The sequence below is a fragment of the Fusarium mangiferae genome, assembly GCF_900044065.1.
Source record: "Fusarium mangiferae strain MRC7560 genome assembly, contig: FMAN_scaffold005, whole genome shotgun sequence".
Classification (NCBI taxonomy): domain Eukaryota; kingdom Fungi; phylum Ascomycota; class Sordariomycetes; order Hypocreales; family Nectriaceae; genus Fusarium; species Fusarium mangiferae.
In genome coordinates this window covers 1,163,060-1,176,058 of record NW_024573925.1, presented here as the reverse complement: position 1 = coordinate 1,176,058, position 12,999 = coordinate 1,163,060, and the positions used below count along the sequence as shown (strand labels likewise).

At 48.4% G+C, this 12,999-nt stretch overlaps 2 protein-coding genes across 2 annotated transcripts; one reads left to right on the top strand and one right to left on the bottom strand.

Moving 5' to 3' along the window:
* Positions 1-2,136: 2,136 nt before the first annotated feature.
* FMAN_07335 (uncharacterized protein) lies at positions 2,137-3,135 on the top strand (the record flags this gene model as incomplete). Its single annotated transcript, XM_041830944.1, has 3 exons — positions 2,137-2,703; positions 2,756-2,776; positions 2,830-3,135. The coding sequence occupies 3 exons, from the start codon at positions 2,137-2,139 to the stop codon at positions 3,133-3,135; spliced, it is 894 nt and encodes a 297-aa protein (XP_041681557.1).
* A 6,903-nt stretch (positions 3,136-10,038) lies between these two features.
* On the bottom strand, positions 10,039-11,781 carry FMAN_07334 (uncharacterized protein; the record flags this gene model as incomplete). Its single annotated transcript, XM_041830943.1, has 2 exons — positions 10,039-11,379; positions 11,431-11,781. 2 exons carry the CDS (start codon positions 11,779-11,781, stop codon positions 10,039-10,041), a joined length of 1,692 nt encoding a protein of 563 aa, XP_041681556.1.
* Between the last annotated feature and the right edge of the window lie 1,218 nt (positions 11,782-12,999).

The window sequence follows — 12,999 nt, the reverse complement described above, 5'->3', positions numbered from 1 at the left end:
TGGAAATCCGTTCTCAATGACGAATCATAGCAACCAATCTCGTCATATGGCTCCCTCTTCTAGACTTCACTAATGACGAGAGACAGCAGCAGCCTCTTAGCCGCAAACTCCCCGTCCAGGCAATTCGAAGGGAAGCCTGACTGTTTCGTGGAGTTAGATTCGTTGAGCGCATTAGAAGACTCCTCAACCAAGGAGACTCGACGAGCCACAAGCAAGGAGTACCTATGCCCCACGATGTTGCGATTGTGCTTGACACGCTGGCTTCGGCAAAGATTTCGCATCCTATCTAGGAGATATTTCCTGGGAAATTATGTTCAAAGTCACATGATAACTGTCTGATCACTCAGGGCCGCAGAAGCGCCAGAACGAGGTCGCCTCGTTGTCCCGTTACAAAGTGAAAGACGCCGACTGTAAGAGCCTGTGCCCTGCTCAGCCCGTGGAGCATCACAGCGGTCAGTTCTCCGTTAACGGCAGAAACCAATAGCAGTAGAGCAACTCTAATACATGGGGGTGTTCCCAACTTGATTCTGGACAACGACACCGACCCAAACTTGGTTGGGGCAACCAACCTAGCAGAACATCACTTGTGATGAGAATAACTGCGATATAGCATCATGGCGAGTCTTCTTTTGTATTTGGGCGTTACTTGAGATGGGGCAGCTTCAATCATACGAGTGCGTCCATGGCCACGGGCTTGAAGCAATCTAGAGGGACTGAGAGGCATTGAGATAGGGGCTGGCCAGTGACGACCGACGAGCTTATCGCGCCTTCTTGGTGGCTTCGGTAAGGGTACTGTGTGCTTGCAATGCGCCCATTTCCCAGGAAATGATGTTCCGCGCTGTAGTATTGCAGAGTAATCGAGTTGCAGGACTGCTGAGTCGAGCCCGGCCCCGTGATCAAGCCAAGGGGGCGACTCTAAATGCCTGCTTCTCCCCAAGCTTCGAGGAAGAGCTTTCCCGACCTTTCATCATCTTCGCGACCGAAACTCTCAATGAATCTTTCGCCGGTATCCCCTGGGCACCCTCAGCCCATTGATACTCTTGGCTATGGGTGTGCAGGCACTGTGGCTTGTCGCTTGAGGACTCCTATCGCCATCACCACGATCTTCCAGGACATACTGCGAGTTACCGAGGTCCCCGAACTTGAAGATTACATCAGGGTGGCGTTGAATTAGCTCACGATACTGGAACGGTCTAGCATCAGATCATTTGCCCATAAAGTTTCCCGTGTCTGCGACAAGTATGGCGAAGCTTCCCATTCAACTGCGAGGCCTAGCCTTGTGGCAGAAAGCGCGAACAGTAGAAGGCCTGAGGTGGATGAGGACGTTCCCAACTTCAGCCTGAGTGGCGAGAGGCAGCAAATTGACACCCAGGCTACCAACAGCGGCGCTGGGCCAATCTCAATCTGGGCAGTCGAGTACGCCGGAGGAAGCACTGCTGAGCAGGAATCAGATCCATCTGGCAGGGAAGGTCATGCGACGAGGGCGGCTGTTGTCGGGGAACCCGCTAGTACAGTAAGACCTGTTCGGGATTCAGTCTGTTACACTCTACTAGATCAATCGGTTGCCGATTTCGTGTACGAACGCTATCGCCAAGTTCAACGGCTGAGTCTTCCTGGGAAAGCCCCAGAACAAGATAGAGCCCTCATGGATGCCTTTCGAGGCTTACGCCAATCCGAAGAAGAGAACGTATGGTCCGACGGCTCCCAACTAACGGATGAGATGGAAGCAGCGGACAACGACAGGTACGTGGGGAGCCTCCGTACTGCGGCTCTCTTGGTTAATTTTGCTCGATGGCATCAATCTCAAGTGAAATGGCTTGAGAGTGCAGCAAACATGGCGACGCAGTCAGCTGCCAATTCGGCATTTGAAAGGGGTCTTGACCCTAAGCCTCAGCAGCCTGGAGCCAGTCAGGAAGAGTGGAAATGACGCCGCCAAAGATCTTCGACATTCTGCACACGAGGCAAGAAGTAGCTTCGCTTGCTGGACATATTTGACAATGGTATCTTGTTCAAGGTGTACGTTACTTTCTTTAACGAGCTGAGGCTCAGTTACTAATATACGTTAGGGGCCTCGGAAAGTCTCGAGATGCAGAGCTGGATGCTCTGATTGAGAATCTCACTTATCAGATACAGAAGATGGATGTACTGGGGCTCCTCTCAGAACAGATCACATTGATATCAAACACAGGCAGGACGGACTCTGAGCAGTTCCGGAAGCAGTTGATAGAAAAGGGGTATCCTGACCCCTGCGCTACGTCCTCTACGACAGGCAATGACAATGTCGATGCTTTTCTCGCTGAAGTGCGTAGTTCAAGCACGTCTGGCAGACTTCTTATTCCGTGGGCCAAATTCCAATTTGACATGGTCTCCTTGCAGAGGCTTGTTTTAGCAACGTGGCTGAACGACGATATTATACTCGCCTGTTTGCACCTCTCCACCAAGCTGCCCTTTGTTCGCGTGGGGTTCTCAGTCCCCATACACCGACAGACTGCGACTCGAGCTGGTGGCTTGGTACCGAACTCCTTTCAGAGAGCTTCAAACCTCGTCTCGGAAAAGCGTCATTCGCTAGAAACTGATGCTCTCGTGTGGCTATTCCCTTTCTTTCAGCGTGGGAATCATTTCAGTCTCCTGGAAATCAACGAGCGGGACAAAAAGATATACCATTACGACTCTATGACCCACAGGGAGAATTCCGATATCAAAGTAAGCATGAATCCATGCCTTCAATGACAACAGCTAACCTGGGCACACCTAGACAGCCTGCAATCGAGAATTCGCTAGTTTTGAATACATCATATTGCCAATGCATGGCTAATTCGCAACGAACAGGAAACCATGCAGCAGAACGATTTCCATAGTTGCGGGCCTTTGGTAATCAAGAATGCTCGCGATCGAATGATGGGCCGCCCGGTGGCATCTGGAGCTTCGCATACCTACGACGCGAGTGAACTGAGGATGGCAGCGCTGCGCATTCTACGGTCGGCATGGAGTGATGGTGCATTGACTGTGGCGCCGATGAAGGATGAGGATAGAAAACGTAAGATGAACAGAGGGGCCACCGGTAAGGTTCATAAGCGACAGAAGACGAGGACCAAGCAATTTGGGGGACGAGTAGTGATTGAAGTCGATGAATAGTAGGGCGCTTTGTCGTTCAGCCCAAACAAGGCCGAGGATAGTTGTAGATTATCTCGTTGTTCTCACTCAAGGGTAGTCCGAATTTAAAGATCAATTCTATTCTTGCTCGTATTCGGTGGAGCTGTCAACAACATATTGATAGTAAGAATAGCGATATTTGCTTTCTGCCATCCCGGGAGGCTCATCCGCTGCTGATCGTGGCTCGGGATGCCCAGAGATTTAAGCGCGACAAAGAGAGGTTACCTTCTTGGTAGCGTCCTCTAGCCTGGTTTACCGTCCAGGGTATCCTAAAGCAACATGTCACGTGCTGACAGTTGGGCTTTACACAGTGGCGCGGACGTTTAGATGCCAGTCGAATCACAATGTGGTTGTGCAAATAGCGCTCCAGATGGGAAGTCAGCTTCGGTTACCCTACGCGTGCTTAAGCGCCCATCATGAAAACACAGGTCTTAAACAAGAAAACAGAAAATGGATAGAGCAGAAAGTACTAAAAGCTGGCCTCAGCCGCGATGAATGAAGCACATGAGAGTCCTACCAACGAGATGTCGAAACCCAGCAATATTGAACGAAGCCAATGGAGAACAAAGTGCCGACAGCGGCTTGCCAAGCACATCAGTGCGTAATTCCGTCTAGCAAGAAGACATAAGAAAGACTGAACCTGTCAGATGATAGCTTGAACCTCGAGATAGACCCAGCCAACGTCCGCCTAAAACCGAGCGAGGAAGATCTCTATCGATGGCAGCCAAGCTCGGGTAAGGAACACTTGTTTGAGAAACATCTCAGCAAGCTCTCTGTGGGACCGCTGATGGAGCTCTGCAAAGGGATAGGAACTTCTTTCAAGGCAGTCCATCCATCGACCGAGGTCGCGAAACAGCCATGGAACGAAATGGAAGATCTCAAAGACGAAGTGATCAGACTCAGAGAGGGAAGATCTGAGGCAATCCGGCAGGCTAAAAGCCACATTGGCAAGTACAAGCGGGAGAACTGCGAGCTGAAGCGGAGGAATCACAAGCAGCAACGCCTCCTCAGCCGATATAGAGATGTAATGATGGGCTTGCTTAGAGATACTGAGTATGTTGAAACGCCTACACAGCCTCACTATTATAAATAGTATTGAATCAAAGATGTGTTTACCCCTACTACAATACCCATACTGTCTTGGTCGCTCTTACTCGTATAATACGTAGTACTACAACTTTGGCGAGTTATGGAGGGAAGAGAGAGAGTAGCCCGCCATCCGTTTCGAAAATGCGAGCACTGGGCCGTGTGGTGTTGTTTGCTCCCACAGCTGCTGAGTTGAACCAATCCATCCGCACCGTTTTTCTTTCGCACGGCTATCTTTCGTCCTCCCACTCCTCGCATCCTGTTCCTTTCCTTCCTTCCTTTCTTTTCTCTCACTCCTATCAGCTCTCACGCGGCTTCCTGTTCGCAGTACGATACCAGTATTGGCGTTGATCCTCATCATGATTGCTATTTGGACGACAAAATGGTAACTATCATGCGAGCTGCCCTCTTTCTCAGAATCTTTGTCCTCTGTCATATTCTCGAGGCAGGTGGGATCTCGGACCTAAGTCTGAGACGGGGGGAAGGGACTGTGAATGTGGCGATGGCAGCGGCAGAGCTGGCATTGTGCTGTTGAGTTCCCGTGCTCCTTCAAGGTATGTACAACGTTATTGGGGGAAAATGGGTTGCAAATTACGTTTCCTGATTTCTCATTTAGTGAAAGTAGCCACACCTCATTTGTGGTATTCTGAAGTCAGCTTCCATTATTTCGTGCTACATCGATACCGCTGCCAATCAGACAGGCCAGACACATGTCTCTCCAACATGCTATAAAAGACAGGAAGCCCATCAACGTCTGCGGTTGGCAAACAACACAGTCTCTTCATTGAATATTCTTTTATTTGATCACCAACTTAAACAATGACACCTACAATTAGTCTTACCATACTTGTAGACGGCATCGCTCGATGCATCCTGGCCATTGTTGAAATAGCTGTACTTCTGGCCGTGTTTCCGGGCATACCTGGCGCTTCGACTTACTTTACCTGGTTCGCGCAGAGACACCTCCTGCCTGCCATGGACGAGGACGTTGACATATATAACGCACGGGAGGCTGTCATTTACTTTTTCATTATGACTATATATTCAACTGTGGTCATCTGCGGAGCGCTGCCTTACTATAGCATACGGGAGGAGCTTCCCATACAAGCTCGCAGTTGCCTTTCTGGCGCTTTTTTTATATTCTCGTTAGCCTCGGCCGTCTTTTCTTTACGACTCCTCTTTCCATTGAGGCTCTATTGGCTTCGATTCGCACACGAGGATATATCGTATCTTGCAAAGCATTGCCATTTGATGACAGTCTTCATCAGCACTATTCTTGGTGTGGATGCAGGGCTCGTCATCACGTTCATTTCGTATACGATGATCTTTGGCTATCCCACCACCGTCTCGTCAACGCTACAGCAGATGAAGAGAGATACTAGAGAAGTACTGAGACGGGTTGGGTTTGGAACGGCGATTGGAGAGAGTAACGAGGAGAAACTGTAGCATAGCGGACTCAATCAAATTTCTCGATAGCGTAACGAAATGAATCACTACTCTTATTGAGAAAAACATAATGCCACATTCTCGTGAATGCTACAATACACTTTTCTATCTAAGACCGCCGAGACCAGCGGAGCCCTGTCCAGTTCTGTTAGTGCTAACGCAGCGCAAACCGTACGGGGACATCGAAGATAAACTGATCGGCTCTTTCTCGGTTAACACATATGCTATCAAGTAGTAAGAGAAGACGTTCCGTGGTGGACATCACACAATTTGCTATCATGTAGGGGTCAGAGGCATTGAACAGATGTTCACATGTGCCGTACGACTGGCGGCTGGAGAGAAAAATCGTGCGTGTCGGGGCAGGAGTTCGTCTAGAGAACAGCCACGGCAGGAGTAAGCAGAGTAGCGTATGGCCAGTAGGGAATGCAGCGATGGGTGTGGAGCAGGGCGTATACCTCGACCACCAACACAGCGGTACCCCTGTCTATCGCGCAAGGCAGGTTGAATAGCGAATGAGACTTATTGAGGTCGTTGTACCCTCGGCAGTTCACTAGCGAATGAGGTTGAACATCGAACCCCGCGCGAACATCGAGTTGAACGACGAATAGAAGCCATGAACATGTTTACACCCACCGTGAAGCTCAGATTGAACAGCCAGGAGGACAGGTAATCATGATTGGACCCTGCACAAAGTGTGTGGACGAATGCTGTCGAATACTAAGCGCGACATATCGACACATCTACTCCCACCGTAAGGTCCAGATGACAGAACTCATCGAGCCATTTGCTACTGCAAATTCTGACTTGGAGGCAAAAGTGCAAGCCCTCTTATCGAGGTTAGCCTCGTAGTCCTTGGTATGTCGATTTCCAGCATTGGTGTCTAGGCTGTGATAAACCTGTTTCCCCATTGCAGATCACGAACTCGTTGAGGCAACGTCGTTCCTTGGACACAACTTAATGCTTTTGATTGTGAGCAAAATAAAGTAAGCTTTCAGCCTACGAAATGTGTTTCTACGAGCAGTCTCTTTGGGCTTGCGGGTACTGGCGATGGGGACGTTTCCGAGAACAGTGTCACAAAGAGTACCGCATAGGAGAGACGTGTGGCATGAAACTCATCTTCCTGACGATTCGAGTTCCAACACCTTGTGCTATCTGCAAGGCTATCGGCATCAAGCAGAGACGCATAGACAAGCTCCTTGAGCAGGTGCCAAGGCTTCAGAGATACCATTTAATGGCCACCAAGGAGAGACACGATGAAATTATCGCTGAAGATATGGCCAAGATTAGAAGCCTCTGTGAAGAGCATGATGTTCGCGCCAGCTGCGGAACTCTACGTTACACGCAATATAGTGAGCGGATTTTTCGCCATTTGATGTTTGAGGAATAGCAATAAACTAGTTAAATCGTCTGTGGTTCATTGAGATATGGTACTTTGCAATTTTTTTGTTTTTGGTACGAGAGAATTGTATGGAATTGAGTCTCGTTATTTCTACCTATGTATGGCCTTGATGTGAGAGAGTTGTCTGAGACCTAAGTCGACCACGCCGCACACTTGTAATATACGGCAATGTTCTGGGCAGTACAAACGACAAAGTGCGAATTGCTAGTAGTTTGAAGGACTCTTAAGTAACTTGTCACAAGTAAACTAGCCACTACTACTACGTTCTCTCGCTCATGCCTCTAATTAGATTGATTGTGACAAAACTTTCTAATGATCGAAATGAAAGGAGAAAAGTGGTCACTAGCGAGGATCGCATTGAAATTCAACCACTTCTTTTACCCAGAGAAACAGCCACTAAACTCGCGAGACTTAGGTAGCAGAGGTCTCAAGGACGGTCTGACATACGTTGGATGCCGTAATGTTCTCTTACAATAATATGATGATCTTGCTATATGAGCCGTGAAGGTGCCTCTTCAATCGATGAAGCTATGGTGATTGGAGAATCCGGATATACAGCGTGTTCTGCGGCGCATGTGTCAGTCAGCGTGCCGCCAGTGATGCTACAGATTCCTATGTCGTACCTGATACTGTTTCCCATCGCACACCATGATCATTTGAGCTTGCTATAGTCGCTGTTTCTCTGGTCTCGGACGCATGTCCTTCTGATCGAGGAATGGTAGACTTGAAACTCACCTCGGTGTTCTTGGTAGTAGAAGGTTCACTGTTTTTGAGTTTCTTGCATAGATCTATGAGAGTCCCATTAACTTCGCGCTTGTTCTTTGGCTTTGCTTCGTTGAGGCCGAGCCTGTAGCTGGGCTTAGGCACTCCAGTTCGTCAGAGAGGGTTTGTACTTTCCGCTGGAATCGAGGTAGTTGGGATAGATCAGTATCGTGGAAAAGATTCTGCCACGCAGCACTGAGCTTAACGCTGGCATTTTCCACTAGGACCAGGTGCTCTTGTTCCGGCAATTGTATACTTGCCAATTTCGTTGCGCACAAACCTACATCTTGCTCGATCTGGCTGAATGCAACGATGGGTTCGAACATCGGCGTTTCACATAGAGAGACCATGTTCAGCTTTGGAGAAGGTTAAAATTCTAAACGTGTCAGAGAAACACCAAAATGCTCGACTGAAATCCTGTGGCAGGTTGTAGAAGTTCCTCCCAGACAGTGATGTTGGTCTGGGTCAAGCATTACCTTCACGTTCCATCTAAGTGAGAATCATGAAAAGTTTAATTTGGTGTCGAAAACAGAGCGGTATTCAATTCATTGGCCAATGTGTTCTATCAGCCGATGAGCCTCGTTGCTCTTATTCGCCGGTAAACCCCATTGGCTGATGAATAATACCTTTGCGTAGGTGCATTCTCGAGTCTCATTCGCCGTTCAATTTGACCTTGAGGTGGGCGTAGAGGCGATGATGTGCGCGGTTAGCTGTTCAACCTCATTCGCCAGCGAACTCTACGACGTTATGTGTGTGTTAACAAATCCTATTCGCTGCTCAACTTGACTTATACGGCAGGTGTAAGTGCGTTAACAGGTCCCGCTTCCTGTTCGCTTCTATTTGTCGGTAGTTGTTGTACAGGTCTTTGGGGGGATAATACATCAAGCTGACTTTTGATCTGAGCTTCACGGTGGGTGTGAGTATGTTTAGGGCTTCTATTCGTTACTGAACCTTAGCTTTGTCATGGCGTAGACTATGACAGCACATCCTACCCCTTGTTCAATCACGTTCGCTAGCGGACAGTACGGAGGTGTGAATAAATAGATACATATGTCAGTTAGCGCTGGATGGGGGGTAGTTCTACGAACATCTAGTTTTGATGGTGAAAAAAATGTTTGTGATTGTCGAGATCTGAGCTTGGAAAGCGGGTGACGGCAAGACGTTTCTGGAATCATGGATAGGTCTCAATCTGGTTACAGAAAGCCATTTACGCATGTTAGCTTTCTGCTTCAATAACTCTGAATGTTTCCCTCACACCGCCTCAGGTTCCCGCACAATGTTCATTCACTCCGAGGTGTGAGCCAGCCGTTGGCCGCATGGGGAGCGATTGGTCAGTCACATCTCGACAGCAGTGTGTGTCGATTGCCATAGGTAAGGCAAACTGTTTGGTTCATCATGGCGTGTGGATCTCTCTGATTCCATGGCGTCTATCAGCTGATGAGGTGTGTTGGTGGTAGCTGTGATTTTGGGGGTCAGAGCCATCCCCCGTTCCTATCCCTCCTCCTGACCTCATTTCCTCCGCGTCTATCATCTTCTCTAGATGAAGACCTGTACGAGCAGTAAGGACAAGTTATACCCTTGGTACGTTAATATTCTAGGTCAGACTGAAAGCCAGGTCCTTTGATGTCTCGGAGTGGTAAAGCTGTTTTGAACCTTAATGATAATAGCTTCTTCCTTTTCACTTGTCTGCTAGGTTCTGTAATAGGTTGTTTGTCAATGAAAATTCGACCCTTGACTCACTCTCGTACATGGCTACTACCCGTCAGAGATAAAGGTTCATCCTTCTAACTTCAGGCAGACCAAAAACTACCAGAGTCTTAGCCGGATTGACCTCTGAGGAAACTGTGTCAGTAGGACACAGTGGTACAACAAACAGTACAGTATCCAGACGTTACGAGAGCGAAGAACCAGCTGAGAGGCTAGCCGCAACTCTCGAGAATTTAGTACACGCTGAGTTTGGCAGTGTTCCAGACAGCATCACGCACTTCTAGAGCACGGTCATACTGCTCTTGTCTGAACCAGAATCAGGAATCATTGTATGGAGATAAATATATCTGCATAAAGTATTCAGATATCAACGCGAGTACGGGCTTTGGAAATCGCAGTGTCAATTCGAAGACGATCTCGAAACAGCTTCAAAAATTGGATCGAGTTTGCCATCATTCTAGCTATGTAGCGAAACGCCTATCTCTCTAGTAGTCTTGATTTTTGTCCAGCTGGAACCTTACTCGTCTAGGACTCTTCGACCATGAATCCTCATAACGAGGTCGCTTCCTGCTCCATGGCCCTTCCGCCCCCCCACTGAATGATGGTGATGAGATGCGAGACCAACCTTCTGCATGCATGATCATTTGTGTCTTGTGTTTCTGCTTGGACAGCGATGGCCAGTCAATGACTGGCATTATCCTCGGCTCCATATTCCTGTAGGTCGCCATTGTACAAATATTACGATCACTAGGCATGGTAGTTTTACATGTCAACACAGGATTTGTGTCAATGAGAAGCCGGATTGTGGGGAGAGACTCAGTAACTTTTGACGGGTTTTTATGAAGAGGGGGTAGATCGTAACAAGTTGGGGAGTGGTCTAACGTTGGAACGCGAATCGACTCCGTTGAAAAGATTGAGGTGGGCGATGTCACAGTTCGAGTGGTCGTTTGGACAACAGGTTCCTGAACGAATTCGGCGTTTCGAAGGGAACTATCAGGGCGACCAAGCCTGTCAGATGGCGACTCATCTGCCGTAGACATCGATGTAGGTGCAGCACTCCCACTGCCTTCGTCTTGATCGCAAGATGACAAGTTCGTATCTCTTGATAAATCTATCAAGTTTAACGGTCCTGGCATTATTTCAGGCTCATCTTGTCTGGTCTCACTTTCCATGGTATCGATTTCCGTGATCTTAGCAAATAGAGATGTTGCCATCGTTGGCTCGTCGATACTTGTGGTGGGCATCCCCTTCATGTTGGGCATACTTCTATTGTGGCCGTTCTCTTCAGATCCATCTGTGTGTTGACCACTAGCAAGTCGGTTATCATCTTGAGACGCCTGACGTTCCCCAATAAAGGTGAACACTGAGTCGTAGTTGGAAATCAGGGAGGCTTGAGAACCATGAGGATCGAAGTTCTGAAGGTCTTTGGCCGCCACCCAGCCAACGGCATCTCTGTCAAGTGCTGGCACTCCTTCAAAGAACATGACCGGGAATTGCCGGTCAGCCATGAGAGGACCACCATTCTCATATCCTTGCGTCCATATTATTTGCCCCGTATGCTTATCGTAATCGTAACAGGCTGGCATGAACTCAGAGAGTCCAAACATCTCGACGTTGTCCAAGGGAAGAACAAGCACTGCAAACCAGTTCTTAGACATACGCCAATATGCCAGATATATCTCGTTAGGGACAGGTGCCACGACGGCATTGGAAGTATTCTTTCGACGAGGACTTGTTCGAGTTCCTGGCCTGTTTCCTTTTCGTCCGCTCGAAATCCGTCGCCGGCTGGCTCGTTGAACCATCTGGCAGTTGAATTTATCGGGAATCTAGAAAGATTAGATGATGCCACAAGTCAAGCACGATAGTGAGAGACTTGCCTCCTTCACGTATATGACTGAGTCTTCGTTCTGCGGGTCGGTGCAAGTGGGAGATGCACACGTTGCAGGCGTAGGCCGCAGAGCACCTGATTTTGACTGCTCCTGCGGCACTTCCACTGTGAAAACTGCTGCCTCAGGTCGCTCCACAGCAAACCTAAGCTCCTCACAGATCCGACAGACAAGAGACTGACATAGCTCTTGAAAATGTGCTTGTGACAGATACTCGCACGGATCCTTTGGCTCGATAAGAGACTGTTCATAGATGATCTTTAGCTCCTTCAGCTTGCCCTCGCACCTTGGAATGGCGTTTTGCAACCTATCTAGGTGCAGAAATTCGCTGGTCGACGACATCGTAACGAAGAGGATAGGGTACCCAGCTCTGTTCCGATTATATATGGGGGCATTGGAGAGTTCGATTTGTCTGCGCACTTGCTTTAATACAACCTCCAAGACTATGCATGTGTCAAGATCGCACGTTGATGTGTGTTTTGCACATAGCCGCCAGCATGACTACGCCCTTGTATGCGCTCAACCAACTGTTTGAGGTGTATTGCCGCTTCCTCGCGCAGAGCAAGAACCACCTCGTGCTCATGAAAAGTCCATGATTAGTAACTTATTGCTGCCCAGTTGCATCTAGAGGAGTGTTCAGTAGTTTGCTCACTACCTAAGACGCAACATTGTCCCCTAGGGCCTTCAAGTCATCGGTCGGTGGTGTAACATGGAAGTCGACAAGTCAGAAGAACGGTAGTGCGGTAGCTGCAGGACTCATCTTCCCATCTACACCGACCGTGAAGTTCGAGTTGGATAACGAATAGAACCCATTCGCACACGTACGCCGACCGTGAAGCTCAAATTGGACAATCAGCAAGCCGCATCATCGCATGTGAACTCCGTATAACGCCCATAGACGAATAAGATTTAACTGCAAGCGCGACTTGTTAGCGCATCTACACCTACCGTGTAACTTGAGTTAAGCAGCGAATTGGAACGCATCAATTCAATTATTCCCCCATAGAATCCGTCTATACCTGTAGTGGAGTTGATCAGCGGACGACGATTGTGCGGCGGGTATCTGCTCATGCATTAGCCATGTCATCTGGATTACTCAGCTTAACCTACGCCAGCCGGATCGGTCCCATCGTATGTCGACGAACTCTGTCTTGTAAACATTTTTCTTTGGTACGAATTGTTAGTGCTGTGACGCTAGCGAATGGTTTCGAAAAGCCATCTCAGTACGCAAAGTTGTGAGGACAGTTGTGAGGACACTATCAGCTGCCAAGCGACAGCTTCTAGAAAGTATTCTAGTAAGTTCACGTTCTTTCAAGTCTCTAGGATCTCATGGCGAACAATCGGAAAGGTATCTTGGGAAGAAAATGCTTGTATCAATTGCGATGCCGCAACTTGGACGGGAACAACACGTATGTATACATACATACATTCTACAACGCTAGTCACTTGTCTCTCTTATAGGATTGTTCTTCGCCTTTGATCGCTGAGCAGAGCTTCATCTCCTAAGCTAGCTATACGCGCGAAATTCAACTACTAGTTTTTAAATAAAGAGTGATCTTG